Consider the following 22,117-nt stretch of genomic DNA (forward strand, 5'->3'; position numbering starts at 1 on the left):
TAAGGATGTAGATCTAGCACTCTGAAGTCCCTTCAAGACTGGAGTATAACTCACGAAGCTAATGGGAAACTCAGTAGATGGGATCTCTTGCAATAGATTTCATTAGCGTAATAGTTCCTGAACGAATTCGGGAAAATGAATCTCAAAAGCCTGATGCTTGCCTCATCAGTCCATGGGAGGTCAACGCTAAAATTCGTATAGACTTTAATGAAGTCATATTTAGTGCAACAATGAGCATTTCTGAAAACCCTTCGTTCTCACGTATCTCTCCTGTAACACCAGGTAGTTATTCGGATCGTTAGCTACAAAAATTTGCAAGACAGGAAAGGAGACTGGCAGAAGGAGTGCTGAGCTATTAAATTTGATTTTCCCCAAATGACTCTCTGCTTTCCAGGGGCAAACATTTCGACGGCTGAGTTTTACATTATTTCCTGAGCACGGTTAGCAGTCCCGCCACTCTGGGAGGATTTAATTATGCACACAAACACTTGCTAACGTGAGAGATGCTACCAAGCCATACATTGCCCTTCTCTTCCACTTAGAGGACGGTGTGGGGGGGTGGAAACGGGAAGCTCCCATGACAAATAAAAAGCCTCGGTGTGGAGAAAGAGAAAAGTCCCACTGGCTTTGAGAGAAGCAGGGTCTTGTACAGGTGCTGAATGCATAAATATATGTGTGCTCGGCTGAGTCTGGTCTCTGCGTGCTCTCAGCTGGTTGCTCAAGCTGTGGCAAGCTCCGAATTGCAGTGGCGAGTCCTGACCTCACTGAAACTCGCCATGGGACCTGCTGTCGCTTTCCATGGTGGAAAGGAACCCTGGTGTAGTACAGATACCCGTTACTGATCAGGTTTTTGGGGGATTTGAAGCCGGCTATGCTTAATAAAGAGGGCAGCCCTGTGCTTTAGCACAGAGAAGAGCCGAGAAATGCAGAGGAGGGGGGGCACCTGCTGTGGAAAGAAACACCCACAACAGCCCCGCAGCGCCACACAAACCCCAGAAAGCTGCCAAAAGAAGAAAAAAAAACACAACAAAACACACAAGGAACAGGCAGTGTGGCCTGCTGTGTGAGGCGGCGGCGCACTACAAGCCCCACAACGCCCTTCGGGCCGCGGGCATGCGCCGCCATCTCCAGGGCCACCGCCACCGCCGGAGGGGGCGGTCGGGGCGGCTCGGCTCGGCTCGGCTCGGCTCGGTGGCAGCCCCAAAAAACAGGTGAGCAGGGCACGGCACGGCACGAAGGGGGGGATCCGGGCAGGGCTGGGTCAGACGTGGAGCCTCGAGAGGGAGAAACCTCGGGCTGCTGGGTGAGGGGTCCCGGGAAGCCAGGGGAACACACCCCGGGTGCACCTGGTTTGGGTTTGGGAGCTCGTCGGTGCCTCTCAGTTTGGCCCCGGTGGGTGCTGTGGGATCCGCCTCCGTCCCCTCATTCATTACCATGACACATTGGTATTGTCGTTCCCATTGCTATAAAGTCTTTTTTTTTTTTTTTTTTTCCAAGTGTGGTTGGTTTAAGCGCTTCCCTGTGCCTGCAGCCCCCGTGGTGCAATTCCTGTTCCTCAAAGTTTTTAGCAGGATTTAGAGCTGACCTGCGCTAAAAGAGCAAGGTATCCAAGAGGTGTTTTAAAACAGGTCTTCAAGAGGGGTTTTAAAACATGCATTAGAGATCCTCCACGAGCAAAATTATCATTTCGGGGGGGTTGGACCCGATGATGTCTGGAGGTCCCTTCCAACCCCTCCAATTCTGTGATCATTTAATTCATATAAACAGAGCCACAGACGGCTTCTCTCAGCAGAAGACCTGCTCTTTTTTTTTAAATGTCTTCTCCAACCAAAGCCTATCTGGGCCGCGAAGCAGCAGCTTTTTCTAGGAAGCAGTGGGAGGCAGGAGGAATCGTGAAAAGAAGGTGCCGGAGAGGAGAGCAGCTCAAACCCGGTCACAGGTTCTGGGCTGCACAGACAAAATTTTGCCTTCCCCCACGTGGGACACTCATTGCTTGGGTTGTCATCTGGGATCACAGCAGAGTTGTGGTTCAGGGCGGTGAGCAGAATGGGTTGGTGGGTCCATAGGAAAGATTTTGGGGCTAGGGAAGATTTTGGTGGAAATGGGTGATGCTCCCCCAGTTTTGCTAGCCATCTCCTGAAGGAAACCAGGGGGTGTGCTTAAGGGACTTTGCATTTGGCTAACTTTGTTAGGTGAACGTGTGACATGGCACTCTCCTTTTTCTCCTTTTAGACCTTTGCTGCTGGTGGCAGGACGTGCTCCCTCCTGTGTCAGCGCACCACCGGCTCCAACACTGCCCTGCAGCTGCCTCTCCCGTCCTGGCAGAGAACTGGTAGGTGCAAGGTGCTGGAAGAAAGCAGGTTTCTTTCTCTGCCCTCCAAACGTGCCTAGCTGTGCAGCAGGAGGAGGAGGGCAGCTGCTCACACTCGGTCCTGCTACACAGCCCTGGGCTCTGGAGCTAGCTGCGAGCAGGGCACTGAGCTCAGTGTGGCGGAATTTAAGCTGCAGGTTTTCAAAGCCAATTACTGGAGGCAGCCTGTGTCTGACGAGCTTCGGTTTCATTAGCTGCCTCCCAGGGGTACTGAGCTGCACAGCTCACCTTTGCGGAGATCAGATTCTCCTCTGTGATGTTATGAGGTGTTCTTAAAAATAGCTTCATCAGGCCACTTTAAAAGAGCTGGTCTGCTCTGGTAACAATGCCTGCTGGTGCTTTCCCAGATGAGGGACTTGTCACTTTTCCTCCTGTCATACACTCGGCTTCTGCCCCATATAGAAAATGGCTTAAAAGACTATGAAATAACCACCAGTCTTGCGTAAAGATTTATGTGTTTGGTTAGGAGCAGCCAAACGCTCCTTATTTTACTGCCTTGGACAGTGTCAGTTTACAAAGAGACAAGACCAAACTAAATGCAGAGCTGAAGGCAGTTCTTCTGATACCTGTGTCTTGGGGAAATCTTGATGATAATTTCTCTTATATAACAAAATGACAACAGGTTAAAAATCTCATCTTTTTTATTTTTATATAATTCCCATTAGAAGTTCATTGGCTTTCAAAGGATCTGAAATATTACTCTGTGTGTGTGTTTGTGTGTGTGTGCATAATCTCTAATATTTTCATAGGGTGCTGGGAAGCAACCAGACAAATAATATAAAGACAATTTCAATCATTTCTGAGGGTCTGAAGAGTAGTTGTGTGCTTGTGCACACCAGGAGTATCAGGGAGAAACTGCAATTGCATGACGTATCTAGTAACTCATTTTATAATGGTGTATGGAATAGCAATATTCTAGTTTACTCATTTCTTTGATATTTTGTAAGCAGATGGCATTTGAAAAGCTCTATTAATTCTGGAGGAATTTGATAATGGCTAATTGCTGAGGAATTAGAAGTGAGCAGCAAAGTGAGGCTCCTGACTTCTCCGCTCTCAAAAGAGAGGCAGCCCTCTGCAGCCTCATTTGTAAGCTGCTCTCCTCTTAGAAATCCTTGCTCGAGAGTATTCACCAGTGTCTTCGGCATAAATTGGGAACTTGCTGATCGCTCTTGATTAATTGAACTGTGCTCCGTGAACCAGTCACGTGTTATTGCAGGAAAAAGCACCGGGGAGGTCATGACTTGCTGTAGGACTAGGTACACTGAATTTTCATAGGAGAGCCTTGTACTCTTTCCATCTTTTTTAACTGGCTCCTCATTCCTTTCCTTTTTTCTTTTTTTTTTTTTTTTTGGTATCTCTGTTCCTCTACCCCCCTGCCTTTGACTTAGGTCTGGCCATGTACTTTAAGCACCTGCCTAAGTGTCCATAGCATAGGGCCTCGGTTCTGTGCCATCAGAGGATCACATTTCCAAATTACAACTTTTCTTCTGAACAAGGAAGGGAAAAAAAAGGTTCCTGGTTACCATGGTGATGAGCGCTACAGAAATGGCTATAAATAAATAAACAGCTGATTGTTGGACTTTGATTTGCAGTATTTTTGTTTTGCTAATGCGATAATTAAAAAATCAAAATAGAAGGTGACATTTTACCAGTTCTATTAAATAGGTATTATCCTTATGCCTACAGCTTTACAGTATTTCTGTGGAAAACAATTAAAAGAGCAGGTTGGTGGTGTTTGCTGTCCGTGGAAATTTTTTGATGTTTTGAAAAATCTTTAGTCTAGGGTTCGTACAAGATCTTCTGGGTGTCAAAGGGCATCCCGTTAAAAAGGTGTTACCTGAATGTTTTCCTTTGTTGAATGATCAGTCTAGTTTCTTGTTGGAAACTGATTTTTGGGTTTGTAGGCTCCACGAATCGGAAGAGTCTGAGCTTCCTGCTAGAGCAACCAGGAGCTGGGTAAAGTGGGAGATAGTGGGGTTGGAAGTGATCCAGGATGAAGAGCTTGGGTTTAGGGTAGGTAGAGACAGTGAGGATGCTGGAGCAGGACCTGGTGCCCAAAATGCTAAGAGTTTTCTCAGGTGGAAGGCACCGTTGTTACTAGTACATTCTGCCTTTTCATGGGGTGACAGCTTTATTTGGATGCCTTCTCCTTAGGGAAGGAGGATGAAATACATGGGTTTGTGTTGGTGACAGGAGAAGCTGGTGAGGACAAGAGGTGGAGCTCTTGTGCATCTCTTCTGCCGGCGTGGATAGGACAAAAGGGGAAATGGTACATACACCAAATTTATTTTTTTTTTTGCTTCAGAAGTTCTGTTGGGGAGGGTGTTGTTTTCTTCTGTGTGTGTTTTTCTCCTTTTTTATTTTATTATTATTTTTTTTTTAATCAGTGGATGTGACCCAAGACCATCTGGCGGAATTTGCTGCTGTCACATCTAGGTATTCTGATGTATTGCCTCTCAAGTGATATCGTATGCTCGTATGATGTGCTGACAACTGCTGACAGCCCTGAGATGGGAAGCTGGAAGCCCGAGAGGAAGAGGAGAGGGGCGGAGTTAACCCTAAAAATGCAGCCTTGGTTGCTTTTGATCGGTGGCGTTTCATTTGTGGTGCCTGTGGTTGGCTTTTTTAAAACAAAGAAAGGGGAATGAATGAACTTGAACCCAAGTGCATTTAAGTGGACCTAGGGTGCTGTAATTACACTTGGGAGATTTGTAGTCCATTCCTAGTTTTGTCATTGATCTTTTTTTGCTGGGTTTCTCAATTTTCATATGACCTTAACTCTCCATCTGCAGGCACCCTCACACTTATTTAAATTGCTGCCTTTCCTTCTGTTACTCTTCAGTACTTCCCCAGTCCCTCTTTTTTTAATGCTTCAGTTTTCATCAGAGCCCTGATATCCTAAATTGGAGTTCAATTCAGTGCTGTCAGAAATCCGGTTTGATTTTCGGGTGGTCCTGTGCGGAGCCAGGAGCTGGACTCGATGATCCTCGTGGGTGCCTTCCAGCTTGGGATATTCTCTGATTTTGTGGTTCTACATCCTAATCATCCTGTAGTAAAACTAGCTAGGACTTTTGGCACATTGGTACTAACCTTTGCAGACAGACGGCGTGTGCCAAAGCAATAAGCAACTTTAGGGTGTGAATATAGGGAAGAACAACGCCTGTGTCTTGCTGTGATATCCGACTGCGTACTTTGAGTGCCGGGCAAGGTAAGTGGGCTCGGGCAGAAACCCCGTAGGTGGAATAAAGCCAAACTCTCTGCTTGCAACACGTTCGGCAGCGCTGCGGGGAGCTGAGGCTGGTCGTCAGTCCTTAAACACATTAAATTAACTCTGGGCGAGCTCGCTGGGGAAAGGGTGATGAAGCAAGGTCAGAAATGGGGCGTGTGTGCTCAGGCACACGCAGCGGGCTTCGTGCTGCGGCGGGCAGCGCTCCTGCAGGCGCGTGGCTGGGGAGCAGCCGGGTCATGGAGCGCGCTGTTAAACGTGCCTCAGCCCACAGACACAGCCCAAATCACTCGTCCAGGCAAAAAGATAAAAGTTATCTGGAAGGAGAGCAGTTCCACCACGGGAAACCCGCAGGAAGAGCTGGATGCAGGCTAGCGTCACGCTAAATGTGTGTGTGGGGCATGTGGTAGGCAGCAACCTCTCCGGGAGCGCCCGAGTCCCTCGCAGCAGAAATTTGGACAGCTGATAGCAAATCCTGATGGAAATCTTGACACATCTGCTCTGTTGGTTCAGGTAGAGGCAGGTGCTGGATGGAGCTGGGGCGTGATTGACGCTCCGCCGTGCTTCATCTTTATTTCATGCGACGGGGAGGTGGGAGGGTGGAGATTGCTCCAAGTGCCTGGCTAGAGACAGAATGTCATTTATCAGTGTTCGTTTGTCTGGAGGGATACACGGCCCATACATAATTTAGAAAAATGTGTAAAAAAAAATAAATAAAGGTCTGTTGTCTTTTAAAATCAGTTAGCACTCAGGTCTGTTGGTTTAATCCTGTTTCTTTGGTACGTAACTGCACGGCCATGCATTTCATTTTTATAGCTTGTGTACGGTATAAACCACGTCTAAAATGAACCAGGAACGTGTGTATAAATAGTGCTGATAAAACCAAGCCCTCTGTGAACTCAGCGTAATGTGTGTTTTCCATATTTAGGCTGAAATACAAGGAACTGCACATGGATTTATCCTTGTCAGTTCTTCTGAGATCACATTTAATATAAATGTTCTTTTCATGTGATCTGCGATGGATATTTTTTTTCCTGTTGCTGCGAGTAAAATATCCCTTTCTCCAACATTTTCTTCTTCTCCCTTCGAGCCTTTTTCCATTTTTCTCATTCAAGCCTGGTGGTGGTACTCTGCAGATAAATTATCAGAGGGCGAAAAGGGATACCACTGTCCTTCACCTTGCTGTCGAGAAACCTGCTTTGTTGTTTTCTGCAGTGCAGCGGGTGCAAGAGAAACAAGCACGGCGTTGCCTTCCTTTAACACCGGCAGGATGACAAATTAAATGCTCTGGGAAGTTCACAGATGCAGAAGAATGCAAATCCCTGGCCCACGAGGACGCGTGATTGAAGGTGCTGATCCGGCACTTTCAGGGGAGCGAAGTGCGCGCTGAAATCTCAGCACGAGCATTGCTTCCCCTGGGCGTACATCCACCTGGCACCACGCGGTGTGGGGTGGGCAAAGCCCTGGCTAAAAAGCCCTCACTAATTTGTTTTAGCGGATTGAAGAAGGAAAAGGCAAGGAGCCTTCGTGCAGCCATCCGGAGGAGCAGCCTGGAGCAGCACAGATATTTCTCCTGGGCGTCGCTGACCTGGACTCCGCAGCGTGGACTGATGAGGATGAGCCCCTCGTGGTTTGGTGTTTGCTACTCTGCAGTGCACCCGGGCACTTCCCCTTCTCACTTTTCATGCCCTACCCATGCCTGCTAACCACAAGCAGAGCACCCTGGCAGCGGTAGGCTGGCTCAGCACACTGGGGCTGAAACATTGGAAGAGACTGGAGCTTTCTCTTCTCCACCCTCGTTCATTTTCATAACATGTTTCTTGCTGTTTTGAATTCCACGGCGTGTTCCCTTCCCGAGGAAGGAAGCAGCGTGTTCTCTGCTCTGGATGCTGCCTGCGTGCTCCTGTCGGAGTGAAGCTGCCTGTCCCCTTCCTGCTTGGTTTGAGCTTGATTCTAACCGGGAGGGGAGATGTCATTTGCAGGTTCAAATGGAAATGTTTTTATTGCTGATTTATTTATTTTTGGGGTGCTGAGGTAGATGTCATCCCTCTTGTGTCCTTGAGACTCCAGAAGAGAGATGGGAGCTGACTTCTGATGCGCTGATTTTATAGCATCATTTATTTTCCCTGAATTACCTCTGACTGGTCCTGCAACATTGCAGCTGGCACTGCAATTCTCATATCCATCTCCCGTGTTTTAAGCGATTTTCTTTGCTTTCTGCGGTCCTCGGGTCATGACTGGAAATCCCTTGGTGTTTTACTGATAAATATAGATCAAAAAGATAATCTCCCACTCTTGTATTTTTTCTCTGTAGCAGTCCTTGAAGGTTGCATGTTTTTCAGGTGTACATCCTTTGTCAAGTGGGTCTTCTTTTGCTCTCTTACCCATTTCTTTTCTTTCTTCCCTTTATTCTAGTCTCGTGTCTTCTATATTCTCTTTTTATTTGCTTGTTGTATTTATGTTTGTGAGAGAAACACACCTCAGTTTAAGTACAATTGACTGGGCTTAACTTTGAGGTTTTCCTTAGAAATGCTGTGTAAATGGGGAGCTCAGTAATTTGTCCCTTCAGCTCTTAAAGCTTTCCACTAAGAGCTGAAGCATTTCTCCAACTTTTCCCATCTCGCCTGCAGCTTTCACTGCCATTTGACTGTCTCCCACAGCAAAGCTTGCTTTGTCATACCCACAGCAATCCATGCTGCACAATTTTTACACCTGAACCTGTTGACATTTCCCTTTTTCCACCATCAAATATTTTGACTTCTCCCTTCAAAACACCCGTGCAAGCGTCCTCCTCTCCCCCTGGCATTTTACTCTGCCATATAGAATTGAAACAGAGCTTTGGAGAGTCCTTGGCAGCTGGACTCCTCTAGGCAGCTGGATCCAGGAGCCCCTTTTTCAGCTGCTGGCTGTTTGGAAGACCACTTCAGACAATTTTCTTCATCATTCCAGTGGATGGGAGGAGTGAAGGGAGAGGAGACGAGGAGGGCTGTAAAATAAAAAAAGGTGCCCAGAAGTTAATTTGCTGTGTAATTTCCTCTTTTAGGAAGAGGGAGAGAAGCACCTGGGTAAATAGGTTGTCAGGCCTCCGAGCACAGATGAAATACTGTCCCTTCGAACAGAGACACTGGTGTCTCGCTGAGGCAGGCACTTACTCAGCACTAAAAGTATACGACCAGATTCATTTTGAGGAGACGTGAGGTGGTTTCTTGTGCGTATATTTTTACTGCCCATAGCTAAGTTAGGGCCCTTGGTACTTAACCACTTTTTAATGATTTGTTCATACCCGTGTTCCTTGCTTCTGGCTCTTAGTTTTTTAATATTTCTGTTATTGCTCATGTTCATGCAGAGACCTGAGAGTTAATAGAAAATGAAGACTCGAGTTGCTCTCCCCTTCCTCCTGTAAGGTTATCTGGGACAGCTTCACACATGCTTATATGCAGCTTCACTGCTTCTTGGCTTCTGACTGGGTTACAGTTGTGCCACGGGTATAAAACATAAGCTGGAAAGCTAACAGCTTATCAAAATAAATTTCTTTAAATTTATAAAGCTGAGTATTAATCATTTTTTAATGCAGACACAAACTTCAGAGCAATATATACTCTGTATATGAATTGTAAACTTTTCTATGAACTTTCTACTATTCATACTTGCATATTATACCCATATACATATGGACGTGTGTATACATTTATACATATTTAGCACAGAGGTCACAAAGTCACATCATTATTCAAAAAGCGCTGTTAGTCCTTGCTTAATTTATGTGCATATCTTTGTCCCATTGCAGCCCAGGGCTCTTCAATGCATGCTTGTCTTTAAGCATTGAATGCATTCAAATCAGTTGGAGAAGAAGGGTTTTATTTTAGTGTGTTTTGTCTCCTTGACGGTAAAGAAACTGGTTATTTTGTGTAGAACTGAGTCAGTCACTGAAATGGCTGTTTTTTAGTCAATGCTTAGCCTCTGACTTGGGTGCTTTATATATATATTTACCCTCCCTGTGCTGGGGGTGCTGCTGCAGGGCTTTTGGAAGGGCTTGACAGCTTCTGCAGGGAACGGCCGCGTCAGCAGCGATGCTCGCAGAAGTCTAGAGGTGGGGAAGCACGTCCTGATGTAGGATGCTGCTTGCAGTGCCCTTGATGTCTTGAAACACAGTGCAGAGGAGCTGAAAGACTGCTCTGCTTGGCTTCACAAATGTATTCACGGGGGTCCAGAGCTGTACATCAGCAACAGGTGCTTCTAAATGCAGCTGTTTTAAACAGCAGTTGGTTTATTAAGCTTATGCTGCCCTTCTCTGAGTCAGTCGGGTTGCCCCTTCAATTATTATTTTAAGGGATACTCATTCCCAAATGCACGTCTTTGGCTCAGCAGATGCAGCAGACCTTGCCAGTGGAAGGGAAGGGAGCAGAAATGAGCTACTGCAGCAGGGCAGGGTAAGGATTGTCCCATGGCTGAAGGTTCCCCTCCCAACAGATGCTTTCTGCTTTATCTCAGAAAGTGTTCACACTCTTGTTTGTATTAAATATCATCCCAGCTATTTATGTGGCTGCCGTAACCTTCACAGAGGTGGGGTGGGAAGGAGGGCTGCAGGGGAATGACAAATTGATATGCTGGTGGGATTTACGGGGCGAAAATTAACCACCTTTCAAGTAAACGGATCAGGAAGTCTTAAACAAACAAGCCGAAAAATCAGGCTTGAACTTCTTCCCCTTGCTCCTGCGCCCTTGATAAATCAGCTGAGATTCAACAGTCCTTCCATGAATTTTCTGACTGCCGAGGGCACGAAGAAGTTCCTGCCAGCTACTGAACTGTGAATTGCTGCGTGTGGCACCTGGCGGACCCGGAATGGTTTGCTGCAAGCTGCTCGATGTATTCATCACACTTCCCCGGTTGCGTGCGGCGGCTCGCATCGAAGCTGAGAAAGATGATTCACGTTGCTTTCCTCTCTCCCTCTTGTCAGTAGCAGCAGTAGCCAGCCCTCAGAGCAGCGTTTGAAGCAGTAAGTGCCTGGCCCACAGCCACGAGTAGCTGCTGCTCGGCTGGGCCCTCTGATGGTACTGTAAGCAGATGAGAGACGAGGTAAGGATTGGCCTTTTCCATGGGGAAAATCAGAGCCGGATATTTAAGTACTCATCAAAAAACAATTTGGGGGAAGCCTTTAGAGTGGCCAGAAGCTATTTTTCAGGCCTGTGGCCCGTGCTGTCAGATAACTCCCTCTTTCTGCTCCAAGGTGCTTGAGGTGATGGATGAGATCTCGCGCGCTGTTTGGAATCATCTTGTGAATATCAGCGCCTCCGGGATGTGCTGCCAGCGCAGGACGGGCATGTTTTATGCTCCCAGAGCACCAGCCGAAATGGCTATGCTAAAGGGGGGGGATATCCAGTGGTGCTGTGCTCCTGCCAGCTGTTAATGTGACGCTGCAATCATATGGGGTTGGGGTACGTGCTGGCAGCTTCCCGTTAGAACAGCAGGCTGTGCTGTGCAGGTGGGCCTGAAGGGGGTGTTGGACATAAAATGATCTCCTTGCCATTTGGGGACTCAAAATGGCAGTAAATCTTTCCATTTCCCCCGATTTGATTTAGATTCTCCTTTGCCTTGGCTCTGAGCTACGTTCCTGCCGTGCGAGGCACCCCCAGGCGTTGGTCAGGGCCTGGCTGACTGAAGCCCGCGCTCCGGCGGGGATCCAAGCTCCGACCTCCTTCTGGAGCTCTTTCTGTGAAGCACCGTACCTTTGTTTTGTGGGTTTTGGTTCCCCAGAGTTGTTAGAAACACACAAAGCCTCTGAACTTAGCAGGCAGAAGAAGCTCAGGGCAAAGGCAGCTGCAGGGAAGGGTCCTGCTGCCGTCCTGCTGGTGAGCAGAGGTGTGCTCATCGGCACTGGGACAAGGGCAGCCCACCTTCAAACGAGTGCATAACCCAGCCAAGGCACTGAAATGCCCAGAGATCTTAACCCCTGTCCTTCAGATCCTTCCACCTGGCTGTTAGATGTGTTCCTCCTACGTATCCATCAAAGTGCCTGAGAATTCAGGCCTTGGCCTAAAAGGCGAGTTTTAGTTCTCTGTTACTCCTCTCCTGTTGTATACCCCAACCTCCCAGCTAAGATGTTCACGTTCAGAGATATTTTTCCTTTCAAGAGCTGTTTGGTTTTGATCTCTTTGCCAATTTCACTCTTTACTTCTTTAAACTGGGAAGCCTGTTTCGTAGGTGATGTTGTGGTGATAAAGGCCTAATATTAAAGTCTAGTCTGAGAGAGGGCAGATGGTCTCACCACTGCCTGAGCAAAAACATTGAACAGGCAGCGGGAAACACCATGGTGAGGCCCTTCACTTTCCCAAAACCATAGCAGCATTGTCTAATTTCAAGCAGTCACGAGCTGGTGTACCTTTCCCTGACAGGTTCATGCATTATATATGTAAAATATTCACGTGCCTATGAAGGAGAAGAATAAATATCTGTGATTTTTTCAGGCTGATGTAGAGATGTATAACCTAAGTGTGTACGTATGAAATGTTTGATCATCCTTGCATCAGTGTTAGGTTTGTGAAGGTGTAAAATTTGCATCTGACATCTCCTGTAAGCCTGGGAATGTGTCCTGTTTGAAGCAGTTGAGCAGAATGGGCTTTGGACACTGAGTTACTCTTCAGAAAACACCTTTCCCCTTGTCAAAATGTATTGTAGTGGGTTTTTAAGTGACTGGCTGAAGCCCTGGTCCTTTTGACATCAGTTTTAGCTCTGCCTTCTGCAGAATCAAAATGTTGTCCTCCGAGCGTGGCGTCCTGATCTTCTCAGTATACAAAAATGCAACGCTTCTTGCCTTGCCTGTTTATTCGTACAAAGGCTTTTGTTGCCAGCTCAGGCATTATTTTTTGTTGTGCTTTCAAACTGAGCTGTACTTTTGGTTGAAAAGCACTGCAGGAAGAACAATTTCTTCCAGAGCATGCTTCTAGGCCCATAAATAATAAATGTCATAAGTCGGATTGACGCAGGCACCCCTGCACCACACCACGTGCAAGGCAAAGGTTCAGTAGGTACCAATTTACCCACTGTTTGTCAGTCCTACACCCAGAGGGGTCTATTCAGACTTCTGGGCTGGCTTGACGAGTTTGGGTCATTCTGTATGGCTTCGTAGGAGTTCCAAAATGTTAACTCATTTTCTTGTGTGGTGCTGTTTTTTTTTGGAGGTTGCAACTTTTGAGGTGCATTAAATATTTAGCCAGATCTTCGGTGAGGTTTGAATAGGTTGCCTTGGCGCAGAGCTGACTTGCAGCAGGCTGGGGGTGCTGATTATTTGGAAAGAGCTCGGGACTGCCACACTTAGAGTGTTGTAGTAATTAACAATCAGTTATTATAGCTCGTGCTGGAGTTCAGAGCCCTCCTTGAGGTGGCACAGGCCTGGAAAATTGGAGTTGATGGCACCTTGTCCTCGTAATCCTAGCGGTTTATAATGTTTCCAAGTTGGCCAGAACCGTTCTGCTCGTTCTGTGCGGAGAAGGCAGGGGTGTAAAAATGGCACTCCCGAGCAGGAGATGAGAAAACGTCTGTTTTATTTCCGTGGTGCCCTAGTTTAGTAGATGCCGCCGTTCTGTTTATTCGCCGTGCTGGCAGGCTCGTTTCTGAAGGTCTGGCTTTGTGAAGAATCTTCTGTCGATTTTTGCAGAACGCCATTTGGGTTGGTTCTTTGTTTCTTGCAGCTTATTTTTCTCCTGTATTTGGCTTTTAACCGGCACTCGGAAAACCCAGGTCCCCACGGGTTCAAGCTGTGCTGCTGAGGCTGGTGTCAGGCACTTCAGTGACCTTCAGCGTGGATGCAGGCAGACGCTCTCTTAAAAACCCAGCTCATTTCAGTGCCTTTGCGTTCAGGAATTACCGTGTCCACCGTAAAGGATAACTTCATTGCAAAATGACGCTTCCCTCAAGCTCTGAAGGAGGGCACTGACAACGCTGCTCAATACTGAGCCATTTGCTGACCATCACAGCTAGGAAATTGCTTCCCCGGTGCCAAGGGAATTGCTAGAAAGCATGCGGGATGGCTTTTGCATCCTCAAGCGAGGGGCATTTTTCTCCTATTGTTTTGTCCTCCAGCATTAATAATACCCCAAAAGGGACATTAATAATACCTAAAAGCAGTGTTTCTAAAATTAATGTCCCCACACCCGTGTGCTGTCCGTCCACCTCCCGGGACGTGCTTGGCTCTGCTCTGCGGGGCTGTCGGTTCCAGCGCGGCCGCTCTTTGGGGACTTGCAGGAGCACTGCAGCAAATCATCCTGCATGCAAGGCTGACCTCCGGGAGGCTAACAAATTGGGGTGAGCCAGCTGGAGCGAGAGGACACCGCCGGCACACACGGAGCATGCTCAGACCTGGGGGAGAAAGGTAGCCGGGGCTGCAGATGGTGCCCGGGTTGCCGTGCCGGGAGCTGGTGGATGCATTTTTTTTTTCTTTTCTTTCTTTCTTTCTGGTAGCAGGGAAAGAAGAGGAGTGGGGAGTGCTCGTTCCCGTGCAAAACGTAGCTTTAAGGTGTCTTCTTTTGTCCTTCCTCCTGTGAAAGAGGGGCAGCAGCGGATAGCCTTTCCTTTTATTTAGCAACACCAGGTATGCGTGCATGTGCTGAAACACTGACCTGCCAGCGGTACTGCTTCCAGGGCTAAAAACACCCCGAATTGGTGTCTTTCTGCGCCGGGTGCTGCTGTAGCTGTGCTCTGCTTGCTGTGTGGCTCTGAATTCAGCTCTCTCGGCTCTCCTGGCTGCAGTGTACTCTTGGGGGGGGTCCAGCATGTGCTTGCACTCTGCCTCCTCGCACGCTTCACTCCAAACCTTTCCTCGGTGGCCGTGGCTGCGTGGGAAGGAGGTCAGTAGTTCCTTTTGTAATCCAGGTCTTTGTGGCCCCTCTTTGTCTGGCCGGCGGCTCGCTCTGTCGCTTTAAACCAAAGTCTCACAGGGAAAAACAGCTCTGGTCTGGGCTAAATTCTGTGGGTTTTCAGAAATAGGTTTCTTGCTGGGCAGTGGCTGCTTTGGGATGGATTTATTTTAATTTCTCTTCACTCCCCCCTAAAGATATGATACTGTAGAGCCTGTGGTAACCAAGATTTGCAGTGCTCTTCCTGGCTCGGCTGTGCTCCCGGTCTTTTTGGCCCCTGCTTACAATTTGTAGCACCCAGGGGTGGCCTCAGGACCGTGCTGGAGGGATGCGGGGAGAGCTCAGGCTGTGCGTGCTGCTAAGCACTGGTCCCAGTATCCAAATAACACCAGTACTCTGCCCCTCAGAGGAGGAGGAAAGAAGGGATACAGAGGAATAACAAGTTGCATCTAAAGCCCAAAGGCATGGCTGGAGTGGCTAAGGCTCATCAGGTTCAGTACTTCCAGGATTTTGCCTCGTGTTCTTTTAAATTCACTTCTGCAGCATTGGTAAATTTTACCCTCAGCCGCCCCCACTCAGTCTTTGCTGTCGGTGGACCACTGGATTCAGGTAAAACTACTGCTCTCCGACACGTTTTTTCTTTTTGACAAAGACATCTTGCTTGCAGACTGAAAGCAAGAGACCAAACAGAAGGATATCTTTATTTTTTTACTCATATGCCAGTGCTGTTACCAACATAACCCAGGAGGTTTCAGTAGGATACTCGGATGTGCAGAGATCAGCTGAAATGAGCTCTGTCTGCTAAGCTTCCCCCTCTGGCTGGCCGTGGGTTTTTTGAGTACCTTCAGGTTTCATCTTTAGCTGTGGATGAAAGTAAAGATTTGGGGGCTGAGGGAAATACTTTATTATTATTATTATTATTATTATTATTATTATTATTATTATTATTATTAGCTCATTTTTGTCCTCCCACCTCAACCTTGTTTATCTTCATCAGAAATGCACCTTACTTGGGGGAATTTTCTCTTGATTGGGGTTCATTTTGCTTCTGGAAGGGATTTAGTACTCTCCTGGCTGGAGAAGAGAGTGTAGAAAAGTGGTTCTTAAAAGCCCAAGAAGTATTCTTCATCGTTTCCTACTTTTAGCTCAGTTCTGTGGTTTACTTCCAAGTATTGGCTGCGTGCTGTTGAAATTACCATTTTATTACCTGTCCTCTTGTAGGTCAAGACAGCGGGGTCAACAAATGTTAAATTCATGGCTTCTAATCAACCTGAAAGTCAGGCCGAGTCTCTTCCTATTCCAGCTCTTACTGAATGTGAAATTAAATGGTAAAAAAGGTAAATCCTTCCATCCATAAACACCACGGGTAGGCGTGCAGTAGCCACCAGTATTCTCCTGCTCATACTGAAGGTATGTTTGCAGTAGGGACCATGGCACAGAGCCCCCATCTCCTTGTGTGGAAGGCTTACAGTTTTCCTTCCTGTTCCTGCCTTACACTGCTGTACCAGAAGAACTGAAGTTCAACCTAATTTTGATTACAGCTGTCCGTAGACTGCTAAAGTTTTTGGTGAAACAGTTGGTTTCAGTTGCTGTTATGTTTTGGTTTTATTTATCCTGGTTCTAGTTCATCTTAAATTCCACTCGAGGATATGGAGTCAAAGTATTCTTATTTTTCATACCCTCTTTTTGTCTCAGGCTTCATTAATGCTATTTGTAGCTTTAACTGCTGCATTTGTTCCCTTCAAGAATTGGCTCTTTTCCTGTTCTTTAAAAAAAAAAAAAGTCAGCCTTTCTACACTTGGCTGCTTTTTACAAAGGAAATGTTCCAGGATATCAATCATTCGGCGTACCAGCCTTTCTGCAACGCGATGTGTGCTGTGAAAGATGTATGTATCTCATTAAACAAATACAGTGAATGAGATGATAACAGCCTTTCGGGCTGCAGGGATCGACTCGCTGGTGGTTCTGCAGGAAAGCTGTGACAGAGATGAGAAGAAAAGCCAGTTCTTGGATCCCAACTCCCCCTCCTCGCGATCAGGAGAGCTGCCTTCTAGCAACTTCTGCTTTCAGCATGAATGAAGGAGGTATTTAAGACTGCAAGCATTACATACACCACGTCCCCGGCTACAGCAGGGACGGGAGAAGGAACGGGAGACGTTTTGCAGGGGGAGTGTGAAATGTCACGTTGGCACTCCTTGCTTTTTCCCCACCGGAAAGCCAGCCGAGCAGGAGAAGGAGCTGGGAGTCAACAAATGTTAAACTAACGTAGCTTTGCTCCTAATTCCTTACTAACTAATAAGTGTGCCTGGGATAAGTCCAGAGGGCAGCTTACTGTGAAGCAGCTCGCTTTAGGTGGAGGGCTGAATGCTTTCACCTCTTGCAGAGCTACCTGCTGCCTCCTGGGCACGTTTCCCATCCCAGGACTGCTGCTGCTGGCAGCACTTACTGCCTGATTTCACCCTGGGGACACCGAGGAGCCAGGGGACCTGGAGATGGATTATTTTTCCTCTGCCCTTTTGCTGCAGCTTCTCCTGAGAGCAGGCGGGTGGGACAGCGTGCTCCTGCTTGTTCTGCCACTCCCCAAGGTTTTAGTTCCCCGAGGTGTTCGCTGCAGGCATCAAGTAAAAAGAGCAGATGATAAAAATGTGGGGAAACAAGCAAAGATCCAAGACCATTCCCCGAGTGCCTGTGAAATGCTCTCTTCATTTCTGCCCCTGACAGCCCGTTCCTGTCCGTTTTCCCCCCGTTCCCTTGCATCACAAGCAGCTCTCAGCGAAGCAGCGTGAGCCAAGATCCGCGGATCAGCAACGAGAAGCAGGAGCGGAGATGAATTCCTCCAGCGCTGCTGGCTTTCAATATTTATTCCCGGCACTTGGTCAGCCAAAGCTCATTCACTTCCTTGCACTTAGCTGAAGTGATGGCGAGAGCTGCAGCCGGGGAGGAGGTGGAGGAGGGCCTTGCAGGGGATTTTTTATTTTTTATTAAGCTGAGCTGTGCATTTGTAGCCATTTCTTGCAACTTGCACCCGGGACAAGATGAGGTTTAAATCGCCGCAGAGGAAATTAAGGCTGAATGTTGGGAAGGGGTCTGTGCTAACCCTTTGTGCCTTTATTGCTACAGCTTGGCAGGAGAGATTGATAAGCATTAAAAATGGGATAGATGAGTGTCTTTTGGGGATGGTTTAGGGGGAGCTGACCTTGCCCTGATAATCAGATGACCACGTGACCGCTCTGTGTCCCTTCCCCTTCCTTGTCCATGGCTGAAGTAGCACCTCTTAAATTCGCTGCTTGCTTTTAGGGCGTTGCTAAACAAAGCAGTTTTTCAGACCACTTGCCAGAGGAGGTGGACTTCATTTCTATTTCATTGGAGTCGTTACAGCTGCTCCGAAATTGAAATGAATTTGTTGCTCAGCTCCCCAGGGACCACCGCTCGAGCCTGCACAGCTCGCAGCGAGCGCTCGCTTCTCCGGCATTATTCAGTCTCCCGGGTGTTTCCAGCTCTCCCTTCAGACAGGGATCCCACAGGCTGGAGGGATCCCTTTTAACCCCACTGAACTGGGCAGTAGAGAAGTGTTTGCATTTGTCCTAAATCCACCTTCCTCTCCTCCTTCTCTTCTCCCTGGCATGTAAGAGCAAGCATCTCTGGGTTAAAATCCTAAAGGACCACTGCTCGGGATGTCAGAGCGCGTTGCTTTTTTCCCCTCCCTCCCGACTTGCATCAAAGGGAGTTTAAATTGCTACTCGGAGTTTAAAAACTGCAATTAGGAACAGACTAATCGGGGCGTCCCGATGAGAAATCTCTTCCTGCGGCTCCCCGGGAGTCATGGCTGCAGTTTTATCTCCAGCCTGGCCAGCAGCGAGCCTTGATGCATAATGAAAATCGGAGCCCATGAATACTGTAGGCGGATCGATATCTCAGCTGAAGTTCGCAGCAGAAAATACAATCAATGCTCTTACACAAGCCAGGAGTGTTTCTGGACAGGAGAACAGCTGCAAGTCCCCCCTCGCCCCTAGTAAAATAACACCAAGCATTATGTTCACCAGCTCACCTGTCAAATCGTGGATCAAAATCTGCCCTTGGCGATGCTCCTCGTGCTGCTGTTACCTGCTGCTCACTACAGCTGAGGCGAGAGGCAGAGCTGGATAAAGCTGGCTGGGCACAAGGACCAGGAAAAGGAGCTGACTCGCCCAAGTCCTCTGTGAGTGGCCCAGAGGTTGTCTTTCCTCTGACTGCTGGACTGCGCTGCAAAAAAAAAAAAAAGGAAAAAATGCTGAAAAAAGCCTAAACCCTCTCGCGTAGTCCATAAAATATGAATTACGATAAGCCTGTAAACCTGATGCTTAAATGGTTCCTGTCTTCTTTTATCTCCCACAGGTCTTTGCCTTCACCATGCCAAGGGGTGCTGATGATGTGCTCCCTCCCCGTCGCCTTCCCCGCCTGTCGTCCTGCTAGGAGCCAGCTCCAGAATGAACATAGCGGCGGTGTTTAACGCCCTGCTCGTGTCTGTCCTCGCTGCCCTGCTGTGGAAGTACATCAAGCTGCGAGAGCATGCCTTCCTGGTCGAGGAGGAGCTGGTCCTCACGCGCCAGTCCCAGGAGCTCTCTCAGGTGCAGATCGACTACCAGGCGGCTCTCCAGGCGCTGCTGGAGGACGGGACCAGGATGGTGTGCACGGGCAGGATGCACACCGACCGCCTCTGCCGCTTCCAGTCCCTCTGCTACTCCACCGAGGCCGAGGAGTTCATCTACTTCCACAGCAACGCCTCGGTCATGCTGCCCAACCTGGGCTCCCGGCGCTTCCAGCCCGCTCTGCTCGACCTCTCCTCGGTGGAAGACCACAACACGCAGTACTTCAACTTCGTGGAGCTGCCTGCCGCCGCTCTGAAGTTTATGCCGAAGCCGGTCTTCGTGCCCGATGTGGCGCTGATCGCCAACAGGTTCAACCCAGACAACCTGATGCACGTCTTCCACGACGACCTCCTCCCCATCTATTACACCATGCAGCAGTTCAGTGACCTGGGTGCGGAGGCGCGGCTCTTCTTCATGGAAGGGTGGAGCGAAGGCGCTCACTTTGACCTCTACAAGTTACTGAGTAACAAGCAGCCGCTCCTCAGGGAGCAGCTGAAAACCTTGGGCAGGCTCCTCTGCTTTACCAAATCCTACGTGGGGCTGTCCAAAATCACCACCTGGTACCAGTACGGCTTTGTCCAGCCGCAGGGCCCGAAGGCCAACATCTTGGTTTCCGGCAACGAGATCAGGCAGTTCACCAAATTCCTGATGCAGAAGCTGAACGTCAGCCTGGAGGAGAGCTCCAGCGAGGAGTACATCGTGGTGTTCAGCCGAACGATCAACAGGCTGATCCTCAACGAGGCGGAACTAATCCTGGCGCTGGCCCAGGAGTTTCAGATGAAAACCATCACCGTCTCTCTGGAGGAGCATTCCTTCCCTGACATCGTCCGGCTGATCAGCAACGCCTCCATGCTGGTCAGCATGCACGGGGCCCAGCTAGTCACCTCGCTCTTCCTGCCCAGAGGGGCCGCGGTGGTGGAGCTCTTCCCTTACGCCATCAACCCCGAGCACTACACCCCGTACAAAACCCTGGCGACCCTTCCCGGCATGGACCTGCAGTACGTCGCCTGGCAGAACACCGCCAGGGAAGACACCGTCACCTACCCCGACAGGCCTTGGGACCAGGGGGGGATTGCTCACCTGGACAAAGCTGAGCAGGAGCGCATCATGAGGAGCACCGAGGTGCCGCGGCACCTCTGCTGCCGCAACCCCGAGTGGCTGTTCCGTGCCTACCAGGACACCAAGGTGGACATCCCTGCCCTCCTCCAGGTCATCAGGCAGGCTGTGAAGTCTAAGCCCGGGCCCAAGAAGCAGAAGTGGGCTGGGGGCCTCTACCCCGGCAAGGTGAGGGATGCCAAGTGTCAAGCCTCCGTCCAGGGCACGAGTGAAGCCAAGCTTTCCGTGTCCTGGCAGATCCCCTGGAACCTCAAGTATCTGAAGGTCAGAGAAGTGAAATACGAAGTGTGGATACAAGAGCAAGGGGAAAACACTTACATGCCTTATATATTGTCCCATCAGAATCACACCTTCTCAGAAAACATTAAGCCCTTCACCATATACCTGGTGTGGATACGCTGCATCTTCAACAAAAATCTCCTGGGACCTTTTGCAGATGTGCTCTTGTGTAGTACATAACCTGGAGCTCTACCTGGACAGCTCTGTCCTGCTCTCCGCTCCACCCGTGGTCTAAAAACCTACTTTGTAGAGGGCTCGAGAGGACTAGGCTGTACCAGTGCCTGAGCGTCCATCTGATTGCACTCTGTGTGTGTGCGTGTGTGTTCTTTCCATGGTATTTATTTCCCGTGAGTGTTCAAAGAAAACTGTTCTTCGGAGGACTTCCAGGGGTCAGATTACGCGATGAACATGTGTACTTGAAAACAGAATGGAAGCGAATCGTGTGTACCTCGGTCGTGATTTGAATTTGTTTCTATTGTGTCGTGAGTATCTAAGCACAGCGTTAATCCGCAGTTAATTCTGTGGCTAGGTGGGCAATTCTCATCAGCTTTTTCACTGTAAGTTATTTTTTTTTTCCAATAACTCTGTCTGTAAGTTTGAGTTAAAGGTTTGGTACGAGAGCTTTCATTAAACTGCTGTAAACCTCCCCGGTCCTTTTTTGCATTTTATTGTCTATCAGGATGATGTTGTGATAGATTTATCTGTTGCTGTGATAAAATGTGTACGTGGGTAGCTTTTTATTTTTCACATTTTGGCTGAGTAGCATATGAACGGCAGATTTCCTTGAAGAGATGGAGATGGCAGCATCAGCACCGTGCTTAAAATCTGATTTTAGTGCACCCCGATAGTAAAATGAAAAGCTGGAGCAGTAGGTGGGAGGTTGAAGTGGGTAAAATAATTGATTGTGATTTAATATCTGTTTTCATTTTGTAAGCTATGTATGTTTCTTTGGGAAATGAAAGGGCTGGTCTGGAAGAGGCAGTGGGTGAGAGAGGTTGTCCGGATAAAAATCCTCTCAAAGGAAATCCTTCTTTGGTTTTGATCAGTGTAATCTGTTGGTAATAGCTGCTCATAGGTGCGTGTTTTGCTAAGTCTGAGATCCCAAAGTCCCAAAGGGAAGTTTTTTGCGCACAGATTTTGCTGGATATGGTGCTGGGAGAAGAGGAAGAGTCAGGCAGGGACTGCTACATGGGTGCAGTTGAGCTGGGCTGAGTGACAAATGAAAGCTCTGGGTCAGAGGTGTAGGACTTGGGGGAAAGAGGAAAAAAAGGGCAGCAGCGTGGAGATATTTTGTTGATTGATGTTGGCATGCTCCATGGTTTATAACCAACGTTAAAGCAACAGGAAAAGCGCTTTCTCCTACTGTCCTGCCAGGGTCTGGATGGATGTTCGCATGGTGGGATAAATGGCCTGCTTTCTGAGTGCTGGACTGGTAGGTGAGCATCTCAGGGCAGGACTATAGCATGAGTTTTAGTGAGGGGGAGAGAAAAACACTGCTACAGAAATCAGACGAGAAGCAGGAGGGCTGAAAAATGAGTAAAACACCACGGTACAACATTGGACCTTCAGGCTAGTGTTACTTCCGTGAATTCGTTTTCATTATGTCTTGTTTTCTTTTCAAACGCTGTTTATGATGTAAAGGGAA

At 48.3% G+C, this 22,117-nt stretch overlaps 1 protein-coding gene across 8 annotated transcripts; it reads left to right on the plus strand.

The window, feature by feature from the left end:
- Positions 1 to 1,149: 1,149 nt before the first annotated feature.
- On the plus strand, positions 1,150 to 21,118 carry POMGNT2 (protein O-linked mannose N-acetylglucosaminyltransferase 2 (beta 1,4-)). Of its 8 annotated transcripts, none has more exons than XR_014316926.1 (5): positions 1,150 to 1,211; positions 1,498 to 1,603; positions 2,233 to 2,332; positions 6,813 to 6,946; positions 7,093 to 9,223. XR_014316926.1 is itself a non-coding variant. In XM_082753520.1 (5 exons), the coding sequence occupies exon 5, from the start codon at positions 18,916 to 18,918 to the stop codon at positions 20,650 to 20,652; it is 1,737 nt and encodes a 578-aa protein (XP_082609646.1). In that variant the 5' UTR covers positions 1,150 to 1,211; positions 1,498 to 1,603; positions 2,233 to 2,332; positions 18,493 to 18,647; positions 18,824 to 18,915; the 3' UTR covers positions 20,653 to 21,118. The 8 variants fall into 8 exon arrangements, 4 of the variants coding, with proteins under 4 accessions (XP_082609646.1, XP_082609644.1, XP_082609645.1 ...); XM_082753520.1 differs by lacking the exons at positions 6,813 to 6,946; positions 7,093 to 9,223 and adding exons at positions 18,493 to 18,647; positions 18,824 to 21,118; XR_014316925.1 differs by having other exon boundaries at positions 6,813 to 9,223.
- The last annotated feature ends 999 nt before the right edge of the window (positions 21,119 to 22,117 follow it).

The sequence above is a fragment of the Aythya marila genome (genome assembly GCF_965140915.1).
Source record: "Aythya marila genome assembly, chromosome: 2".
In the NCBI taxonomy this organism is placed as follows: domain Eukaryota; kingdom Metazoa; phylum Chordata; class Aves; order Anseriformes; family Anatidae; genus Aythya; species Aythya marila.

Coding starts and splice junctions, on each gene's coding strand:
- POMGNT2 (XM_082753520.1), top strand. CDS start 18,916: ATGAACATAGCGGCGGTGTTTAACGCCCTGCTCGTGTCTGTCCTCGCT.